Source organism: Pristis pectinata, chromosome X (genome assembly GCF_009764475.1).
Source record: "Pristis pectinata isolate sPriPec2 chromosome X, sPriPec2.1.pri, whole genome shotgun sequence".
Classification (NCBI taxonomy): Eukaryota; Metazoa; Chordata; class Chondrichthyes; order Rhinopristiformes; family Pristidae; genus Pristis; species Pristis pectinata.
In genome coordinates this window covers 7,082,632-7,101,740 of record NC_067450.1, presented here as the reverse complement: position 1 = coordinate 7,101,740, position 19,109 = coordinate 7,082,632, and the positions used below count along the sequence as shown (strand labels likewise).

The 19,109-nt window shown below is 43.0% G+C and overlaps 1 protein-coding gene across 2 annotated transcripts in view; it reads right to left on the bottom strand.

The window, feature by feature from the left end:
- Nucleotides 1–19,109, bottom strand: part of asic1b (acid-sensing (proton-gated) ion channel 1b) — a 641,514-nt gene that overhangs the window by 181,979 nt on the left and 440,426 nt on the right. The window contains exon 1 of one of the 2 annotated variants that reach the window (XM_052009515.1): nucleotides 17,238–18,344. The exons of the other annotated variant lie outside the window; for it this stretch is intronic. Coding sequence (XP_051865475.1) covers nucleotides 17,238–17,840 — 603 coding nt within the window. The 5' untranslated portion in view covers nucleotides 17,841–18,344. Of the gene's footprint in view, nucleotides 1–17,237; nucleotides 18,345–19,109 lie in introns of those variants that run through there. 2 annotated transcript variants of the gene reach the window in all.

The window sequence follows — 19,109 nt, the reverse complement described above, 5'->3', positions numbered from 1 at the left end:
TGCCATGGAGATGAGGGAAAATGGAGAGGAGGGGCAAGGTCACTCTCCTATATTTCTGGTGAGATTTAATGAGGAAATGCATATTAAAAGTTTACATTAAATGCATATTAAAAGTTTAATGCATTTTTTTTAATATAAAAAGTGTGCAAATGGGTTCAATTTCCAGTAGCTTGCTATACCCCAGTTGTTATGATTGAAGGATGAGTTTTTTTTAAAAAACACGTTCATATTTTGAGATTTGGGTGTCGTCGACAAGGCTTGCATTTATAATTCATCCCTAAATGCCCAAGGAAGTGGTGGTAAGCCACCTTGAACTTCTAGTGAAGGTCCTCCCACAGTGCTGTTGGGGAGCTAGGAACAGGAAGGCAATTTGATGCCATTCAATAAAGGGAACTGATTCTAAGCTTTTACATTGTGTTTTTAAGCATGAAGCTCAAATCAGCTCCACACATAACTCAATGAAGATAAACTGCAGGTCCATTAAAAAAAAGCAGAAATTGTGCATCATAGAGTAAACAGGCAGATGAGAAGATACGCCTGGGTTCTGCTGCCACAGTCCAGTGACAAGGGGGCATTATCAGTTTATCCAAGCTTGCAGCATGAACCACACTAGCCTCTAACCAAGGGTAACACAAGGCTGCTCCTGATACTGAGGTTTTACGAAGATCTTTAACACAGCATTAGTGCAATTCCCTTCCACACCTGTGACCCCCCACCGCACCGACAGCAGTCTTCCCATCATCCCCCACCTGGTCTTATTAGCATAGTACTTGCCCAAGTTCAAGTCTGGCTGACTTTAACCCATACAAACAATGCAGGTAGGAAGTTAAGCCAATACATTACCTTAGAAATAATAGAAATTCCCCTCAGCACAAACAAAACACTTGCATTTCTACCCACATCCCCGTCAGGGCATCTCAAAGCACTTTACAGCCAATGAAGTACTTTTGAAGTGTGGTTTGTGTGCTGTTTTGAAACCGTGGCAGCTAGTTTGTGCATATCAAGTTCCCTCAAACAGCAATGAAAACAATGACCAGATTATCTGGTTTTGATTTGAGGGATAACATTGGCCAGGACGTCAGGGAGTACTCTTCTTTTCTTCTTCAGAATAATGCTATAAGATCTTCTATAGGAGTAGGTAAGGCCTCTACTGAATCTCTCATCAAGAGAGAGTACCTCCAACACTGCAGTACTCCCTCAGTGTGGAATGAGGTGGCAGCCTGGATATTTGTTCTCAAGTCTCTGCAGTGGGACATAAACCCACAACCAAGGGCATGGAAGCAATTTTATGAACTTTGTTAAAAGTGCTGTAAGCACTTGATCACATTCTGCAATTAGTGTTCCAACACAATTCAATCACAAAAAGTATGGTGCTGTTGGATAACATTTCTAGGTCAATGCTTATTTGAGTTCCAAGTTCCAGCTGGACATCCATGGATTTCAACTCAAGGCTCCTGACATTCTGCCCACTCTGTTAATGGCCTTACTAGTGATGGCGCCAATTCCCCATTGGTCGCGTAACACCACATCCCTAAACTATGCACGTTACAGGTGATGTCCAGATGCCCCAGTAGTGACATGACTGCCTGCCTTATCAAGTCAGTGTTCTTTACAGCAAGCCAAGGAAAGCTGCCAAGCTCATTCACACAAATGACAGCATTGCGCATCTGCCCACTGCTGTGTCCAGTCCTATCACTGCGGAGGAACAGACAAGTTTGAGCTATTTTGCTTTGCAACTTTGTTGACACCAAGCTCTCTGGAAGTAGCACTCTAGAGATGGTGGGATTCGCTCACCATCTGTAAAGATGCTGCATTCACCTTTCTAACCTGCAATTAATGTACTGTCAAAGTAAAAGTGCAATTGGACAAGAAGGGAACATGCCTGTATTATCTAGGAAAGGAGTTTGAAGAAATTACCTCAGCTAACATCACTGCATAGTTACAGAGAAGTACACTGGCTGAAAAATAGCCTTTATTTTAGGAAAAAATGACTAAGCATGCTTCAAGGATCTTCTGGGCCTGTTTTTAATACCACAATGTTAGGGCCAAGGTCATCATTCTCCAGGAGTGAAAAAGATACAAAAGTACATCCAACACTTGCAAATTTAAAACCCTGAAGGTTACGAGGAGGAGGAGAGGCTGAGGGAAGTAAAGAACAAGCAGAGCAAAAGACAAGTGTGATTGATTGATACAGTACAGATGAAGAAAAACATTTAACATGGTATAATTGGTATTAGTAAGTGCAGTTCAAGAGATCACACATAGGATCTCAAAAATATTTGAAATGCTCATGAGGTGATGGCACTCAGGAAAATAGGCTCAGTCAACTCCATGGAGCCTTTGTAAAATGGCTGCCTGCCAAGGTAGCAAGACTGTACTTCTCATTAAAGTTAAAAAAAAATATTGATCTCTCTTTAGCAGGTTGAAATATTCACACATATGCTGGCAACACCACCAAAAGCTATTCTTTAGCTTACTTAAAAAGCTCGTTCCTTTTTTTTTGCTAGATGGTCATGTAATGGAAACCATAAAAAAGCTACCCATTATAATTTCATCAGTGACTGAGTTTTAATCTTGCAGAGTAATTTTATACAGCCATAAATACTTAATGAGATTGACAAAAATACTTCTGGCTTTATGGAATTCCTAAGAATACAGAATAAACCTAGCTTTGTCTTTGACTTAAAGTTGCTTTGCACCACACAACCAATCTGAAAACATGGACAATCAACACCCCCCCCCCCCCCAAAACAACACCTATTTTTGAACTGTTGAAGAATGAATTCACAACAGATTCCTGGAACAATTCTCACACAACCAACTAGGAGACCGGCTATTTTAAACCTTGTGATACAAATTGAATCAGGAACCTTCCAGAAAAGGGTGATCACATTGTGATAGAATCTTACTTAAAGAGTCCAAACAACTTAAGTTGAAGACTTAAATAAAGCCAGTTACAGAGGTACGATGAACAAGTTGGCAAAGGTAGTTTGGAAAAATAGATTAAATGGTTGAAGGCAGATAAACAACGACAAGAATATATATTTCATTGAGAAATAAAAATTTACATCGGAAATGGAGTCCATCTGTTGCTACCCAAGGAGACTAGAATAGTTTTCAATTAAAAAACCCTTATATTATTTCCAAGGAGGCTGGTAAATTAGAGGATTTGGAGAATGCTAGAAAACACGAATGGACAACCAAAATATTAACAGTGAATATGAAAAGAAAGAGCAGACTGGCAAGAAATATACAACATGAGATTTTTTTTCTTTAAAACATGTGGTACAGAGTAATACAGAGGAAAAGGAAGAGAGGAGTAAATGTGGGTCATTTGGAGGGAGAGGCAGGAGAAATTCCAATGTAGAAAGAGGAAAAGGCTGAGATGTTACATAAATATTTTGTATCTGTCTTCACAGAAGACACAATAAAGTTGTCAGAAATAATGGGGAACCAAGCTTCAAGGAGGAGGAAATTGAGTCAATATTGGTAAAGAAAAGTTACAGGAGAGATTAATGGAACTAATAAACAAATCCCCTGGACCCAATGGATTTAACATTTTCGGTTTCTAAAAGAGGTGGCTTTAGGAATAGCGAATGCATTAGTGATAATTTTCCAAAACTTCCTGAATTCTGAACAGACCAAGTGAACTGGAAGGTCACAAATTCTGTTATTTAAGGGATAGAGAAAAAAAAGAGGAAACCAAAGACCAATTAGCCTGACGTGAGTTGTCATGAAAATGCTGAAATCTAATATTAAAGAAAATCAAAATAGGGTATATGGAAAATCATAATGCAATCAGGCAGACTCAACACAGCTTTATAAAAAGAAAATAGTGTTTGACAAACCTAATAGCCTTTTATTTAAGGATGTAACAAGCACTGCAGTTTGGCCTCTGAGCTTCTAAACTGCAACCGTTTCAGCTTTGCAAATTGATGGAAAACTTGTTTTTAAAACTGTAAATAATGAAAAAAAAATCAAGTACAATATAAAGGCAAGGCCAGAATGGATTACTTCAAAATGGGAGCTGAATGATGCCTGCCTGCCACAGCCCAATTATCCCTTACCGCAAACTGAAGGCAATACACGCTCTTTAGTCTAAAAGTGGAATGCCACAAGACATCAACAAGACTTTGAAAATAGATGCAAGTGCTTAAGAATTGTTGTAGAGCTTCACTGAGAATGAAACAAATGCAAGATTCTGGAGCCTTTTTATACAAGGCTAGGGTCGGGGGGGGGGGGGGGGGGGATTAAAAAATGCACATTATGTGAAATTGCACAGCGCAAACTAATCTCGAGAGGCGTTCCTTGTCTCCTCATCTGACTGCTACACACCTGCTCACAGCAGCAATTAATCTTCATGCAGTGGTTACCAAAGTAAATAACTGCTGGTTGTTACCATCAATCAGTGACTCCATTCTGCTTTTCACCACAGGATCCAATTAGTGACTAAACAATACTTCTCCCATATTGATGCAGCCAGTTTCAAGATATACCAGAGCAGACATCGTGGTCGATATTAGCCCTTAATTCATTAATCGACTGTATAACGAAGGCACGAGAGTCGAGGCTGTGGTGTCCAATTTGGCACCGCAGATCCTGTCTCTGCAAATTCACTCTCACTCTCTCTCATTACATTGTTTCTTGCTGTAACAACTTGCCTTTTAAGGGACCTTTCACGTAGCAAGTTAATTCACAGGAGCAAGAACTGTCGTCAACCCTCAACCTTCCAAATTCCAGACAATATAACCCTAATTTGTATATTCTCTCCTGCTCATATTAACTCTTGCTATCCAGGTGTTACTCTGATGAATCCACTAATCTCCCTCCAAGCCCAGTATATCATTTCCAAAGTGTCAAATTACACAATGTTTCAGGTGTGATCCAAAATGGGCTTTGAAGCAGTTTCGACTTCATTGTACCCACTTCTCAAGATACAAAGGGCAGCATGTAATTATCCTTTTTAGTTTTCTGCATTGTTTGTGGCATTTTAATTGCGTTCAAGTTTCTTCTAGCTTTAGCGTGACGCTATTACAGCGCCAGCAATCGGGGTTCAATTCCCGTCGCTGTCTGTAAGGAGTTTGTACGTTCTCCCGTGTCTGCGTGGGCTTCCTCTGGGTACGCCGGTTTCCTCCCACATTCTAAAAGACGTACGGGTAGGTTAATTTGGGGTTTAAAATGGGCAGCGCGGACTCACTGGGCCGGAAGGGCCTGTTACCATGCTGTAAATAAAATTAAAAATTCTTTCCACTCCAAAGTGGATGACCTCATATTTGTCGATGTTGAATTCCATTTGCCAACTTTGCTCTGCAAGATCTTGAAGGCAACTAAAAGTAGTACGTTCAACCACCAGAGGACAGTGAACCTGATGTGTCCATTCACTCGATTAACGTTGTACACAAGAAACTCTCAAGTTCAATCAGTTCATTGATGTTGCATTAGGTCAACTTTAGTGTTTCAACTCCTGCCATAACTTAAGTTGAGTCAACTAGAAATCTGCCTTAGATATGAATCCCAGTGACCCTTGCTGGAATGTTTGTATAGCTGGATGATGATTGACTATAGTATTGTGGTACCCTGGGTGGTCAAGAAAGGTTACCAGTATGCAGTGCCTGGGCACACAGGTAGATGAGAACTTAGCTCACCACTGGATTTGTAGATTGGACAGGACGAGGAGAGTAACAGAGAGAAGAAACAGAGCCAATAATGCCCCTTCGTTCATGATCAGTTACTTCCATTACTAACGCTTTAAGTCTGGGATCCTTCATCTGATGAAGGGTCTTTGACCCAACATGTTAACTATTTCTCTTTCCACAGATGCTGCATGACCCGAGTGTTTCCAGCACTTTGTTTTTATTTCAGGTTTCTGGCATCCGTAGTTCTTTGATTTTTACTTAGAGCTACGTTGTTATATGGCAAACTATGCCATTTGCAAACATGAGCAACATGCAGACAAATCGGAAAAGCGTCATTTTTATTCAGTGCTTGGTGAACAGTTCAAATGCTAAGACAATAAAAATACCCTAATCTGCATCTGGGTGGTAATTGTTCTAGTAATTGCATAACCAGAGCTTTAACATAACATCAGCTCCTTTGTGGAAATGATGCAGAATTGGAATAATGAGGTGGGCCACTGCACATAGATCGAAGGCAAAATTCCAATCTAGCTCATTAGATGAGCATGTTTGAAACATGAGGTTTTGTTCCCAACGCTTCAGAAACTAAATCCCAACGGCAAAATTAGTCTATTTCTTCACACATCTCATGAATGTGAACATTGCTCGGCTTTTTCTTAATTTTTTTTGGTCAAGGCACTGCTCGCTTACCCATCTAATCCACTTGGCTCAATACGACAGCTTTAAAGCCGTTAATGGTTTTGCTTGAATAATCATATTGGGAAGTGAATCTTACACAAGGTGGGAGCAAAGCTCCACCACCCCACACCGCTTTCCCTCTGCCCAATAATCCCAAGCTTTAGCACATCAAGTTCTAACTCTGATAACAGAACAAGCCAAACCAATGAATCAGAAAGAGTGAGGAAAAGAGGACTACTGGGTGACATCTAACAGTGCATGCTTACTCCATGATTTGTCCAGACAGCCATCTTGGAAGTCTGTGGCACTATCACTGTAGTTCATCATACAGCAAATACTGTGGGTCAAAGCTTGTGACTCCATGGAAATAATCAAACAGGAAGGGTGAGAGATTGTCTCTTCCTATAGCATACCTTGTACTTGCTTTGTCATTTAAGCAAAATTGAATCTTGAGCTCTACGAGTCTTGTGATACTGTCTTTTATACAAGGTAAGGTATGAAGTCTGGTTCAAGGAGCCATTAGCTTTCTTCATGTTAAATGGACCCACGTGGCTACCACTTGCAATGCATTAAAACTCTCAGCCAAATCCAGAACGCAAGGTGTAGTTAGAACTGCTAGTTAAACATCTGAGGGCGAAGACAAATGTTTGACCCAACTGGCAGGGACTGCTTAGTTGTCAGACCGAGATGCGAGCAACCTTTCAATAAACAAGCTACTAAATCAAGACATGGGCTAAAAAAAATTCTTCCACATTGAGGCTTGGGTCTGTGTGAGTGGTGCATGCTGTTCGTGGGCCACAGGACCCCAAGTGAACTTTGTGGAAGTGGCACCAGAATGTGTGTTGCATGGTCTGATGCACTGTATGTGTCTGGGTACCTCTATGTAGCTGTGCCATGTGCACTCAGGACCTGGAAACCATCTGACATCACTTGTCAAACATGCAGCAAGTGCCAGCATCTTGTTTCCTGATTAAATCCTTGTGCTTAGTGTGCATGAATGTTGCACACAAAACAAATTCTAGGTCTTATTGTTTCAGGACCAACACTGTCCTCATTGGCTTCTTGACATCATTCATTTCATAAAGTTTCTCTATTTAATCATTTCACATTAAGGATTTCTGAAAGTCAAGTTTAGAAATACAAGATCAAAGACTGAAATAGCCTTTAAAATCCTTTAAACAAATTACTTTTAGACTTAATTATGCAAAGAGATTAAGTGTCTTTCTCATCAGCCTCAAAGTATTTGTTAATAAAATTCTTCATATTAATGTTCAGTATTTAATGTTAGGACTTTTGCACTGGAAATACAAAAAAATCCATGGCTTAGGAGAACAGGGATGACCCTCTGGTCATCACGCCACCTGCTCTCTTCAACAGCCTGTCACCCCCCCCGTTGCCTCTTACCAAAGCCCTCTGGGCTCCCACCCTGCTGACGAAGCCTTTGGTCACCTTCCCAAGTTTCTCTCCATTGATTTCCTCAATGCCATTTTTTATGGTATTGCTGCATATACGAAGTATTCCAGGAAACAGCAAGTGCAACAGGCTCTGGGAAACGGCAAATGTTAGCTTCCAAGGTACACTGACTCCTTACCCTGATGTTTCAATTTTAATATCCAACTGTGCTTACCAGATCAGAATATGGGAAGTTGGAAAACCTTGAGGATAACAAAATCATCTCCTTCTCCATAAAACAGTATATGCAATAGGCCCCCATTGAAGATAATTCATCTTGTATTGATTCAGAAAGCTGACAGCGATCTGTTATTTGGAATTACATGGGGCATTCAGCACAAGCAAGCCATTTGGCCCATCTAGTCTTTCCTGGGGTGTAGATACCAAATGTCTCCTTGCATTTCTATCTACCCAATTCTCAGATCTCCTGGAGCAACAAACAACCTACTAGAGGAACTCAGCTGGTCAAGCAGCACCTGTGGAGAGAAAAATCGTCGACATTTTGGACTGAAACCCTGCATCAAGACCGGACTCTTGCGTCTCCTCGGACTTTCTGGATGTCTTCCTACTTCTCATTCTCTCACAGACATCCAATTTTCACTTGAACTCACCAGATTAAGAATGGGATTGAAGCCATCAATATGGTTACACATGATGAAATGCTGTAGGTCAGTGTGATCCTGTGGTGAATGGCAGCCTGTATAATCTATCTCATCTCAGTTGGTTAATATTGGATTCAGCAGGTTGTGGATGATTTAGGCTCATAATCAAGGCTGATGCTCCACTGCAGTGCTGAGGGAGAAAATAGGAAGTCTGTAAAGAGTGTGGGACCCAGTTCACAACTCTGCTCCCCTTGCCAACTCTACTCTTTCGAGCACTGTCATATAGGGTCACTTCCCAGACCTCTCCACAGCATTTATGTTAATTTTAGGGAAACATTTCCTGGGTTTAAGGTCCCCAGGAGTGACTTAAAACCAGCTTGACATTCAGCTGGTTTCACACAAAATCAATTTGGATACGATTGTATATATGATTTCCCATACCTCTGCATGTATGTGTATGTGAACTGAATAAGCTTCCTTTATTTTAATTTTCATTTTACTAACCCTCCAGGGCTACCCCGTAATACCTGGGAATTAATAACAATTCCCTTCAACACCAGAAGGCATAGGAGTATTATAATTTTTTTTTAAACAAGTCATAGGTAGAACGATATAGCTCAGAAACAGCCCTTTGGCCCAACTGGTCCATGCTGACCAAGATGCCCATCTAAGCTCATCCCATTTACCCACATTTGGCCCATATCCCTCTAAACCTTACTTGTCCATGGACCTGTCCAACTGTCTTTTAAAAGTTGTTAGTGCACCTGCCTCTACCACTTCCTCTGGCAGCTCATTCCACACATGTACATTAAAAAAGTTGCCCCTCAAGTTCCTATTAATTCTTTCCCCCTCACCTTAAACTTACGCCCTCTCGTTCTTGATTCCCCAACCTTGGGAATGTGCCCCATCTATGCCCCTCATGATTTTATAGACCTAATCATTAGCTCCAACAAAATATCAGAACTGGGATTAGAAATTATTGGACAACCATATCAACCAATGAAATTGCTTCCCAATTGGGTGCCAGAAAATGCACAAGACAGACACTTTGGCAACCAAAGCAGGAATGTGGGGCAGGGCTGTTGGAGGGGCACGTGATGATACTTCCAGGAACGTCCCCCAATAGGGATGAAATGTTTGCTCACAGACTCCTGCCGAAATAATGCACAAGGTCAGTGACTAAGAGCACCTCCAAGACTACGTCAAAGAAGACTAGAGGCTGCACGTGACGGCATGCTGCCACCATGACTGAAAATGCTGTATCCTTTTAAGGGACAGAAAGCTTCCTTAAGCCCTGCTGAATTTCCTGTATTCCAAATTGGCAGACCACTGATTGGTGGCAATCACCAAAATAGTTAAAGCTCCTGGCGAATGCACACAGTGAACCCACTGTCCACCACCTAATGTAAACCTCAAGTAACAAGCATTGTCGCTACTTACCATGAACCCTGGATAATGACATGCTCTGGAACTTTTCACTGGCTGCTATGGATCCCAATGGAAAACATACACCCCAGGTCAAAATAAAAACAGAAAATACTGGGATCACTCAGCAAGTCAGGCAGTGTCTGTGGAGAAAGAAAAAGTTAATGTTTCAGGTCAACACTTTTTTATCTGATGAATATTGTTCCGGAGAAAGGTCATCAATCAAGGTGGTTAAATCTGTTTCTCTCTCTCCACAGATGCTGCCTGACCTGCTGAGTGTTTCCAGCACTTCCTGGTTCTGTTTGAATTTCAGAATCTACAGTCCTTTACTTTTCATTCACCTCAGACCACTTGTGCTTTTCATTTTTGAAACTCAGGCTAGGGGGCAACACCAATGTCCTACTTGGTGCCAACATTAAAAAAAACACCAGGATTGACCTCTGTACCATTGTGAGGCTTTGTTTTCTTTCTTTTTTTGAACCAAGGTTCTTTTCTGTCATCTGTCCAAAGGAGCTCTGGATATTTTTTTAATGTCACAATGAATGAGAGTTGCAAAGTCAATGTCCATTTTATCCTTTGAAATTCTGCTCAACCACTTATTTTGACTGAATTTTGTTTCTTTGCAGAGTCCAAACAAATTCACCAATCTTGGGAAGGAAAGCACCTCTGCCATTGCAATTTCCAAGGAACGAGGGGCAACCATTCAGCCCATTGAGCCATTTCCACCATTCAGTGAGATTGTGACTTATTTGAGTCTTAGCTCCATCCAGCTCTCATGGCTCACTACGTTGTAATATTCTTGCCCAGTGAGAAAATTTTTCTTTTTTTTTATATATATTGAATGGAGAAACACTTCAACTGATCAACAGTAAACAATATCTGGGAGCTGTTAGGGCCTCTGACCAAGGATCTACCAGAGCAATCCCACGCTCGGACAATCCACAATGCAGGAAGGTTAACAACTCTGTGGCATAGGGTGATACGTCAACGTTTGAGCATTTAACATTTTATTAAGGATTTAGATAGACTTTTGATTTGTGAAAAATCAATTACAGAGCTCTGGAGAAAAAGCAGTAGGCACAGGACTAATTGAAAGGATGGGAGAAGGCTTGAATGGGGACTAACTAGGTGAAATAGCCTGCTTCTGTACTAAACAGCCCTTTAAAAGAGTACAACAGGCTGAACAGCTCCTGTGTTGCACGGTTCTCTGTGTGATGTTCCGTGGAGTAGTGATATGAAGGTTTCATGTAACAGAGGCCATTCAGCCCATCAGTTCTGAGGAATCCCACTGCCTCAATTATTTCCCTGTATCCTTCTCTCTCATGTCCAGCTACACTAGGGCTAATTTACATTAAGTACATTGTTGACATTTGAAATCATCTCCATGGTGCCTTGTTGCAGCATTTTTACTGGCGCCAGTCAAACACCAGACAGACGATGGAAAGAGGCAAAGAGCCTTTGCAGTCATCCAGAGGAAAAAGTAACCAGCCTTAGAAAGTAATTTATCGGTGGGGGTACACTGAGAAATTAGGGAGCCGTGACATGCCAGCTCTTTCATCCTTTCTGTCCAGAGCAACTGATGCAAACACGGCAAGTGGCTGACTATTTCTCCTCTTGCACATACCCTGGAAATGTTTCCTTTAGAATGGAATCTGTACCTAACCAGATCGTCACCAACCAATCCTGCCACAAGCACTCATGGGTGACGACAAGGCGATGTTACTTGTCAGCAATATATTCTGCAGGCTGGCAGCATGTTTTCAGTTGAGACAGGCCTACTGCTTTTTATAGCAACCAAGTGCAGCAGAGCTCACAGCTGTTCAAGCAGCAAGGGAAAACTTCATTGAACAAGTAATGCTTGTAGTTGATGGGTCAGGAGGGGTGAAAGGAAACAAAATGGGATGGGGAAAGAGTACATTGAAACAGGAAATCAAAAGGAGGAAATTATATCAAAGAATTATGCCTTTAAATTGATTCCTTGGATGGGGACAAGTGTCCTCTGGAGGAGAGGTCACACAAAGTACAGTACAACACAGAAAGAGGCCATTCAGCCCATGTACGCATTTTCAAAGAGCTATCCAGCACAGATTGCTCCAGGGCCCTATTCTCAATGGAATTTAGAAGAACAAGAGGCGACTGTATTGAGACAAACAAGATTCTGAAGGAGATCAACAGGATAGATGCCAAGGAGACAAGAGACTGCAGATGGTGGAATCTGGAGCAACACACAAAGAGCTGGAGGAACTCAGGTCAGGCAGCGTCTGGGGGGGGGGGGGGGTGGTAGAAGGACTTGTTGACATTTTGGCTTGAGACCCTTCATCTGGGCAGAGTCCAGATGAAGGGTCTTGACCCAAAACGTCGACCGTCCATTTCCCTCTACAGATGCTGCCCGACCCACTGAGTTCCTCCAGCTTTGTGTAGATGCCAAGAACCTTTTTCCTCTGGCTGGATAATCCAGTCCAGGGGGAACTGCCTCAGGATACAAGGTCAGACATTTAAGACAGAGGCGAGGAGAAATTTCTTCTCTCAAAGGGTTCTGAATCTTTGTGATTCTCTACCCCTTTGGGTTGTGGATGCTCAGTCATTGAAGTTTTTTGTGGACATTAAAAGGTATCAAAGAACATGGGGATCAGGCAGGAGGGTGATATTGAATGGCTGATCCTGTGCCTCAAGGGACTGTATGCCTTTCCCTGCCTCTACTTCCTATGTGTAACCATCCCAAATACTTCTTTGATGAAGCTTTGCTTTAAAATTAAACTATTTGTACTAACTATTGTTTTTTGTAGACAGTGTTCTTATAGTAAAGTCTCCCTTGGTGGTTTGATTCGAACAGAGTGTCCAATCACGTGCTTACACTTTGAATCCTAAAAGCTTTTATTCTTATATATTGAGAGAGCAAGTAACATTCACATTACTCAAGTGGCAGGTAATGAACAGCTCCAAAAAGCCTAGCCATCTTCCCTTCCACGACATGACCATCACCGAGACACCCATCATCAACAGCCTGGGGGTTACCACTGACCAGAAACTCAATTGGACCAGCCACATAAATACTATGGTTTGAAGAACATGTCAGAGGCTGGGTATTCTGTGGTGAATGACTTCCCACCCAACTTGCCAAAGCTTTTTCAACATCTACAAGACACAAGTCAAGAGTGTGCTGGAATACTCTTCAATGGGCTGCATGAGAGCAACCACAACATTCAAAAAGCTGGACAACTTGACTGGTACCCCATCCACCAACCAAAACACTCACTCCCTCCACCACTTGGGCACAAAGGCTGCAGTGTGCACAGAGTTTCCCCATTATCAACATCCTGGGGGTCACAATGGCTGCAGTCAGTACCCTCTACAAAATACACCACAGTTACTCACTGAGGCTACTCTGACAGCACCTTCCAACCTGTGATCTGTCCCAACCAGAAGGGCAGGAGTAACAGGTCCCCTCTGTTACACACCTTTATTAAAAGTAAACAGTAATTCCTTTATTAAAAGAACTTCAGTGGTTCAAGAAAGGAATACACCACCACCTCAAGGGCAAACAGGGATGGGCAATAAATGCTGGATTCCCCAGAGATACCAACATCCCATAAACAAATCAAACAGCTGCAGGATTTCAAAAGGGGCCACAACAGTAGGTAGCAAAAAGGCTATTACATGACTTGAGCTTAACAGGTGACATGCTGTTAGCAAATTCCTTAGTGGTTACCAATGTGACAGAGTGGTTAGCCCAGTGAAAGCAACTCAGCTTACGATTCACACGAGTAGTTTTTATAACAAAGTGCGATGACTGATTTGTTCTTCCAGTTATAATGAGTTGCAACTAATACAATCCAGTTCCCAGGTTCCAACCACCTTAGAAAATGCACACTGACGTCAGAGAGCGACACAAGCCCAAATAGACCAGCTCCCCGCACAGCTCCACTGTTGATGACCCCCAAGCACTTAAAAGGGACTTAGTTCTGTTTGAATACAATCATAAAACATTGGGCTGTGCTTACGTATTGGGAGCTGACACACTCAGCTTGTCCTTGGGCAAGTGCTTCGGGTATCCCCAGAACTGTTGTTCAAACAGACAAGATTAAATCCCCTTTCTCGTGACTGACCGCAAAGACGAGGTCAGGAATAATTCATGACCAATTCCCACCCTACTAAATTCTCAAGATACCCCATTAATAGGAACATCCAGCACCCATGATATTTCCAAGCAGAAGGTATGACTGAGGTAGCTAATGACATGAATAATACATCCACTGCCACAAATCCCTCAACTAAACTGTAGTACTTCAGCCAGTCAAAGACTTCCCATTGAAATTCTCCATGCCCCCAAGTAGCCATGAAAATAAAGACAAATGGCTTTCAGCATAACAAATTCTCAATGGAACAAAGGCTGCCACAATTAAAGAGGGATCACTGTCTCTCTTAAAGGGTAAAGGTGACAAGAATAGAAGCAAACAAAAAAAAATCTTTCTACAGCATCTTTCACATCCCTTTCAGAACATCCCAAAGTACTGTTCAAGTTCATTCACCGTTAATTAGGAAACACAGTAGTCAGTTTGCACGCAGCAAGCTCTCACAACTGCAATATGATACTCAACCAACATTGTGGTTGTTAAGTAGTGGTCAGAGACATGGGGAAACTCCCCTGCTCTCCTTCAAAATTAAACCATGGGATCCTTTACCATTAGCTCACAAGGGGTTATAGTTTATTGGATCTGAAAGGCAGCTTCGTCAACAGTACCACAGTCCCTCAGCACTACACTGGGGAGTCAGCCTGGATTATGGGCTCAAACCTTAAGTGTTGAACCCATGGCCTTTTCACTCAGAAGCAAGCTACTGACTAAAAGAAATGTCTTTGTATGTCTCCTATTGCTTTCCATACCATCAGATCCATCACCCAAGATAACAAATAACCAGAAGTTCTAAAGCTTGAAACAAGATCAAAGAACCCAAAAACCAGAGTCCCAAAATTTGACCTTCCTTTCGGGGCGATCACAAGAATGGAAACAGGTCACTTATCTGCCACCTCCTTTCATTGAGCTTGTTCCTCAAGACAATTAGTCCACTCTCAAAGGGCAACTCACAAAGGGCAACCAGCTTCACCCGGTGCTGCTGTTATCACTTAATGAAACCAACACCTCGGGGGAAGTGGGGAATGCATGATGGTGGTTGATCCACAGCTCAAATAGGTGACGGAATGTCACAAAAGAAGGCAGGTAATCAGAGAAACCCGAGTAGTAGTCATCTGGCCCTTGCTATCAACCAAGCTAAAGAAATTGGAAGAGTTTAATTGGGACAATGCAAGAAGGCACTCTAGTGGGATCTTCCCACCCAAAGGTCAAAAGCTCTGCCTCACATAATCAATGCTGACACTCCAGTGCCACACTGCTGGAGGTGTCATTTATTGAAGGAGATCTTTAGCCAAGGCTCCCTCTGCTCTCTCAGATCACATAGCATGGCACTATTTCAAAGAAATCTTAAAAAATCTGCAGATGCTAGAAATCTGAAACAAAAATAGCAAATGCTAGAAACACTCAGCAGGTCAAGCAGCATCTGTGCGGGAAAAAAAAAGTCAACATTTCAGGTTTGCGACCCCTTCTCTTTCCCAGTTCTGACGAAGGTTCACAGACCAAGAACAATTGACTGTTTCTCTCTCCACAGATGCTGCCTGACCTGCTGAGTGTTTCCAGTATTTATTTTGAAGTGGTGGGGGTGTCCCCAAATTGTCCTTGGACCAATTTCCACCCCCCCCCCCAACCAACACACTAAAACAGGTTATCTGGTCACTTCTAGTCGTTAGAGCAATACAGCATAGAAACAGGCCCTTCAGCCCAACTCGTCCATGCCAACCTAAGCGAGTCCCATTTGCCTGTGTTTGGCCCATGTCCCTTTAAACCTTTCCTATCCATGTACCTGTCCAAGTGTCTTTTAAATGTTGTTATTGCACCTGCCTCAACCACTCTCACTTTATCTCAATGTGGGATCTTGCAGTTCACAAATCAACTACTATTGTGGGAATCAAAAGAAAACCTAGTCATTAAGAAGCCCACTGAGCTGCAGTAGATAGAAGGACAGTGTTACTGAGGCACCATCCCATCGCCTCTTACCTCAAGACTTTGCTTTTGAAAGTGGGCCAAAATTACATCCCAAGAGAAGGGAATCTCAGTTTTCCAAATTGGATGGGGGAAAGGGAGGTAATAAAGTTAAAAGGGTCATCATTTAAAAAAGTTCTAACAAATGGAGTTGATATAAATGGAGTGAAGAACTGGAGAGGGGTAGAAAACCCTCATCCCCTCCCTCTTTCACAACAAAAATTCAGCATGTCCCACATGACCCTCACCAATTTTTATAGATTCACCACAGAAAGCATCCTATCCATATGCATCAAGGCTTGGTATGGCAGCTGTTCCACCCAGGACAAGAAATCACAGAGAGTTACGAATGCAGCCCAGTCCATCACAAAAACCAGCCTCCCCTCCATTGACTCCGTCTACACTTCCCGCTGACTCAGGAAAGCAGGCATCATAATCCCCCCTTCCCATCAGGCAGAAGATACAAGCACTTGAAAGGACATACCACCAGGCTCGAGGACAGCTTCTATCCCGCTGTTAGACTCGAGTAGCCTTCTCATACAATGGAGTCTTGATTTCCCAATCTACCTTGTCGTAGTCCTTGCACTTCATTTGTCTACCTGCACTTTCTCTGTGACTGTAACACCATATTCTACATTCTGTTTCCCTCTCGTACCACCTTAAAAGTATTATCTATGGCATGATCTGTCTGGATGGCACGCAAACAAGTTTTTTTTTCACTGTATTTACATATAACAATAATAAACCAATTACCAAAAGTTTGGGAAGCTCTGTATAATTTACACTCACACCTCAACGAGAACAGCGGCAACAAGTCAGACAAGAACGCAAGAGGCTGCAGAGAGTAGTGGACACATCCCTCCCCACCACTGATGGCATCGACAGGAGCCACTGCCTCAAGAAGGCAAGATCCCCACCATTCGGGCCGTGCTATCTTCTCGCAGCTACCGTCGGGCAGGAGATACAGAAGCCTGAAGTCCCACACCACCAGGTTCAGGAACAGCTACTTCCCTTCAACCATTCAGTTCCTTGAATGGACCTGCACAACCCCAATCACTACCTCAGTACAGCAACGCTGTGACCACTTTGCACTGCAATGGACTTGTTTTGTTCTAATTGTATTCTTTCTTGTACAATTTATGTTTTCATCTGATGCTGTGTGCCTGTGATGCTGCTACAAGTTTTTCATCGCACCTGCGCACACATGGACTTGTGCAGATGACAATAAACTGACTTTCATTGCACCTGTACCTCACTGTACACGTGCACATGACAACAAAGTGGACTTGGGACAGCGTCGAAAGTCCCGGCCGCGGCGGGGAAAGTCTCCCTCAGGTAAAACCCGACCTTACCACAGTGAAGTTTTCCGGGCCGCATTCCTGCGCGCGGTATTTGCATTCTTTCAGCATGTCCTCCAGCCGGTGACTGGTCCTGTTGAACAGTTCGTACATGCTGAGGAGCGGGCCTTCGTTGGTGCCGGGCGGGGCGAGTTGGAAGCCGACCTCCATGCCTTTGGTGTAGCCTATGAGCGGGCCGATGCGCTCCAGGTCGGCGTAAGTGATCTTGGAGCGCCTGAATCGGTTGAAGTTGCATAGAGTCACGGCCGGGAAGTACATGAAGTGACTGTCGATCTCGTCGAGAGCCGTGATGTGGTGGTACTCCAGGTAATACATGACGCGGTCCATCACTTGGTAGAGGAAAATGGCCAGGGAGGAGAGGAAGGCGCAGCCCCACAGCACCTGGCGCACCCCGCAGCCTCCCTCCACGAAGATGTGGTTCATCCCGTGCAGGTTGGTGTTGCCCGCGAAGGCGGCGATGCTGACGGCGCTCGGCGGCAGCTCCCCCTCCTCCTCTTCCTCGTCCTCCTCGGAAAACTGCTCGAAACTCTCCTCTCTTTTCTTCTCCTCGTCCTCATCGGCCGCAAAGGAAATAGTACAAAATATCTGGACCGGCATTCTGAATGAAAGCCACAGAAAAGGAGCAGCCGATTTTTTTTTTGTTGTTTTCAAACTAAGAAAATTACAACAATGTTTTATTTTTCCCCTGCGGTTTTGACGCGGGAAAATTCTGTAAGATTAACGAGAATACATTGCAATGAGTTGAATGCAAAAATCATCTCATGCTGGAGGAACTTAAGAAGGCAATTGGATATTATCTCAAAGCTGCTCTTGTTCCACAATGGGTCCCAGTCAGCTCCACTGAAGAAGTACTGTGCTGTCTGTTCACGCTGCCTCAGAGTACTGGAGCCAAGATGATGAGGTGCCCAGTCTACTTAATAATTCATAAGGAGCCCGTCCCAACCGACTGTAGGGAGGAGTGTCAGTGGACTTAGCTCTGCTGGCTTCATCCAGCGTTCAATTTGCAGCCCGGTTCACACAGAACTGAATGCCTGACGCACTATCTTCCAAAACAGAGCTCTCTTACCTTCCTTGAATTGCAAGTGCAAATCAAATCAGCCAGAAGTACTGGGGCGGGGTGGGATGCTGTTAATGGTGTGAAATGCACGAGTCTCTCGTTCCCTTGCCATTCTTCTGAAAATAGCCTCGACGAAGAGTTCAATCTTCTTAATGAAACAACATTTGATAGGTGATGCATCAACCTTTCACAGCAATGGAGATTTATGACCCAGTAATTGCTATCTGTTGACCAATTTGATGGACTCACTAGGGAGGGAGGGAATTGAGAGGGGAGGGGGAGCGGTGGTGAGTTGAGTAATGAGCACCCAAGTGCCAAGATTTAGGATACGAAGGAAACTATTGAAAGCAGCGTTCGCGCAGAGTGTTGGCAACAATTGAAGCCTATGTTTGATTTATACCCTGCTGTCAGCATCGATTACAAACTAGCATTCGTCAGGGGAGCCCAGCTTGCACAGGATTACAATCCAAAATCTGCTTGCAAACTTGAGCACGGGCTTGGTTTGAGAGTTAAGCAGTATAAGTTCGAGCCATTTTTTTTGAAGTGCGCAGAAAAGCTCCTTAAATCCACTGGCTAATGTGAAAGCATTTATTCTTCCCATTCATTGCACACCATCACCATCTCCTAACCTTTAACTGAACAACTCTCCAGGTGTCCTGTTTCCACTCAGAAATGAGAAGGCAATAAAACAGATAGACTTATGTAGAGAATGCTACATAATGCTACATTCCTGGTTTATTCATCCTCGAGGACGTAACTCCCTGGGTGTTGAATTTTCCCCTGGGAATGCTCAAACTACTCTTCACATA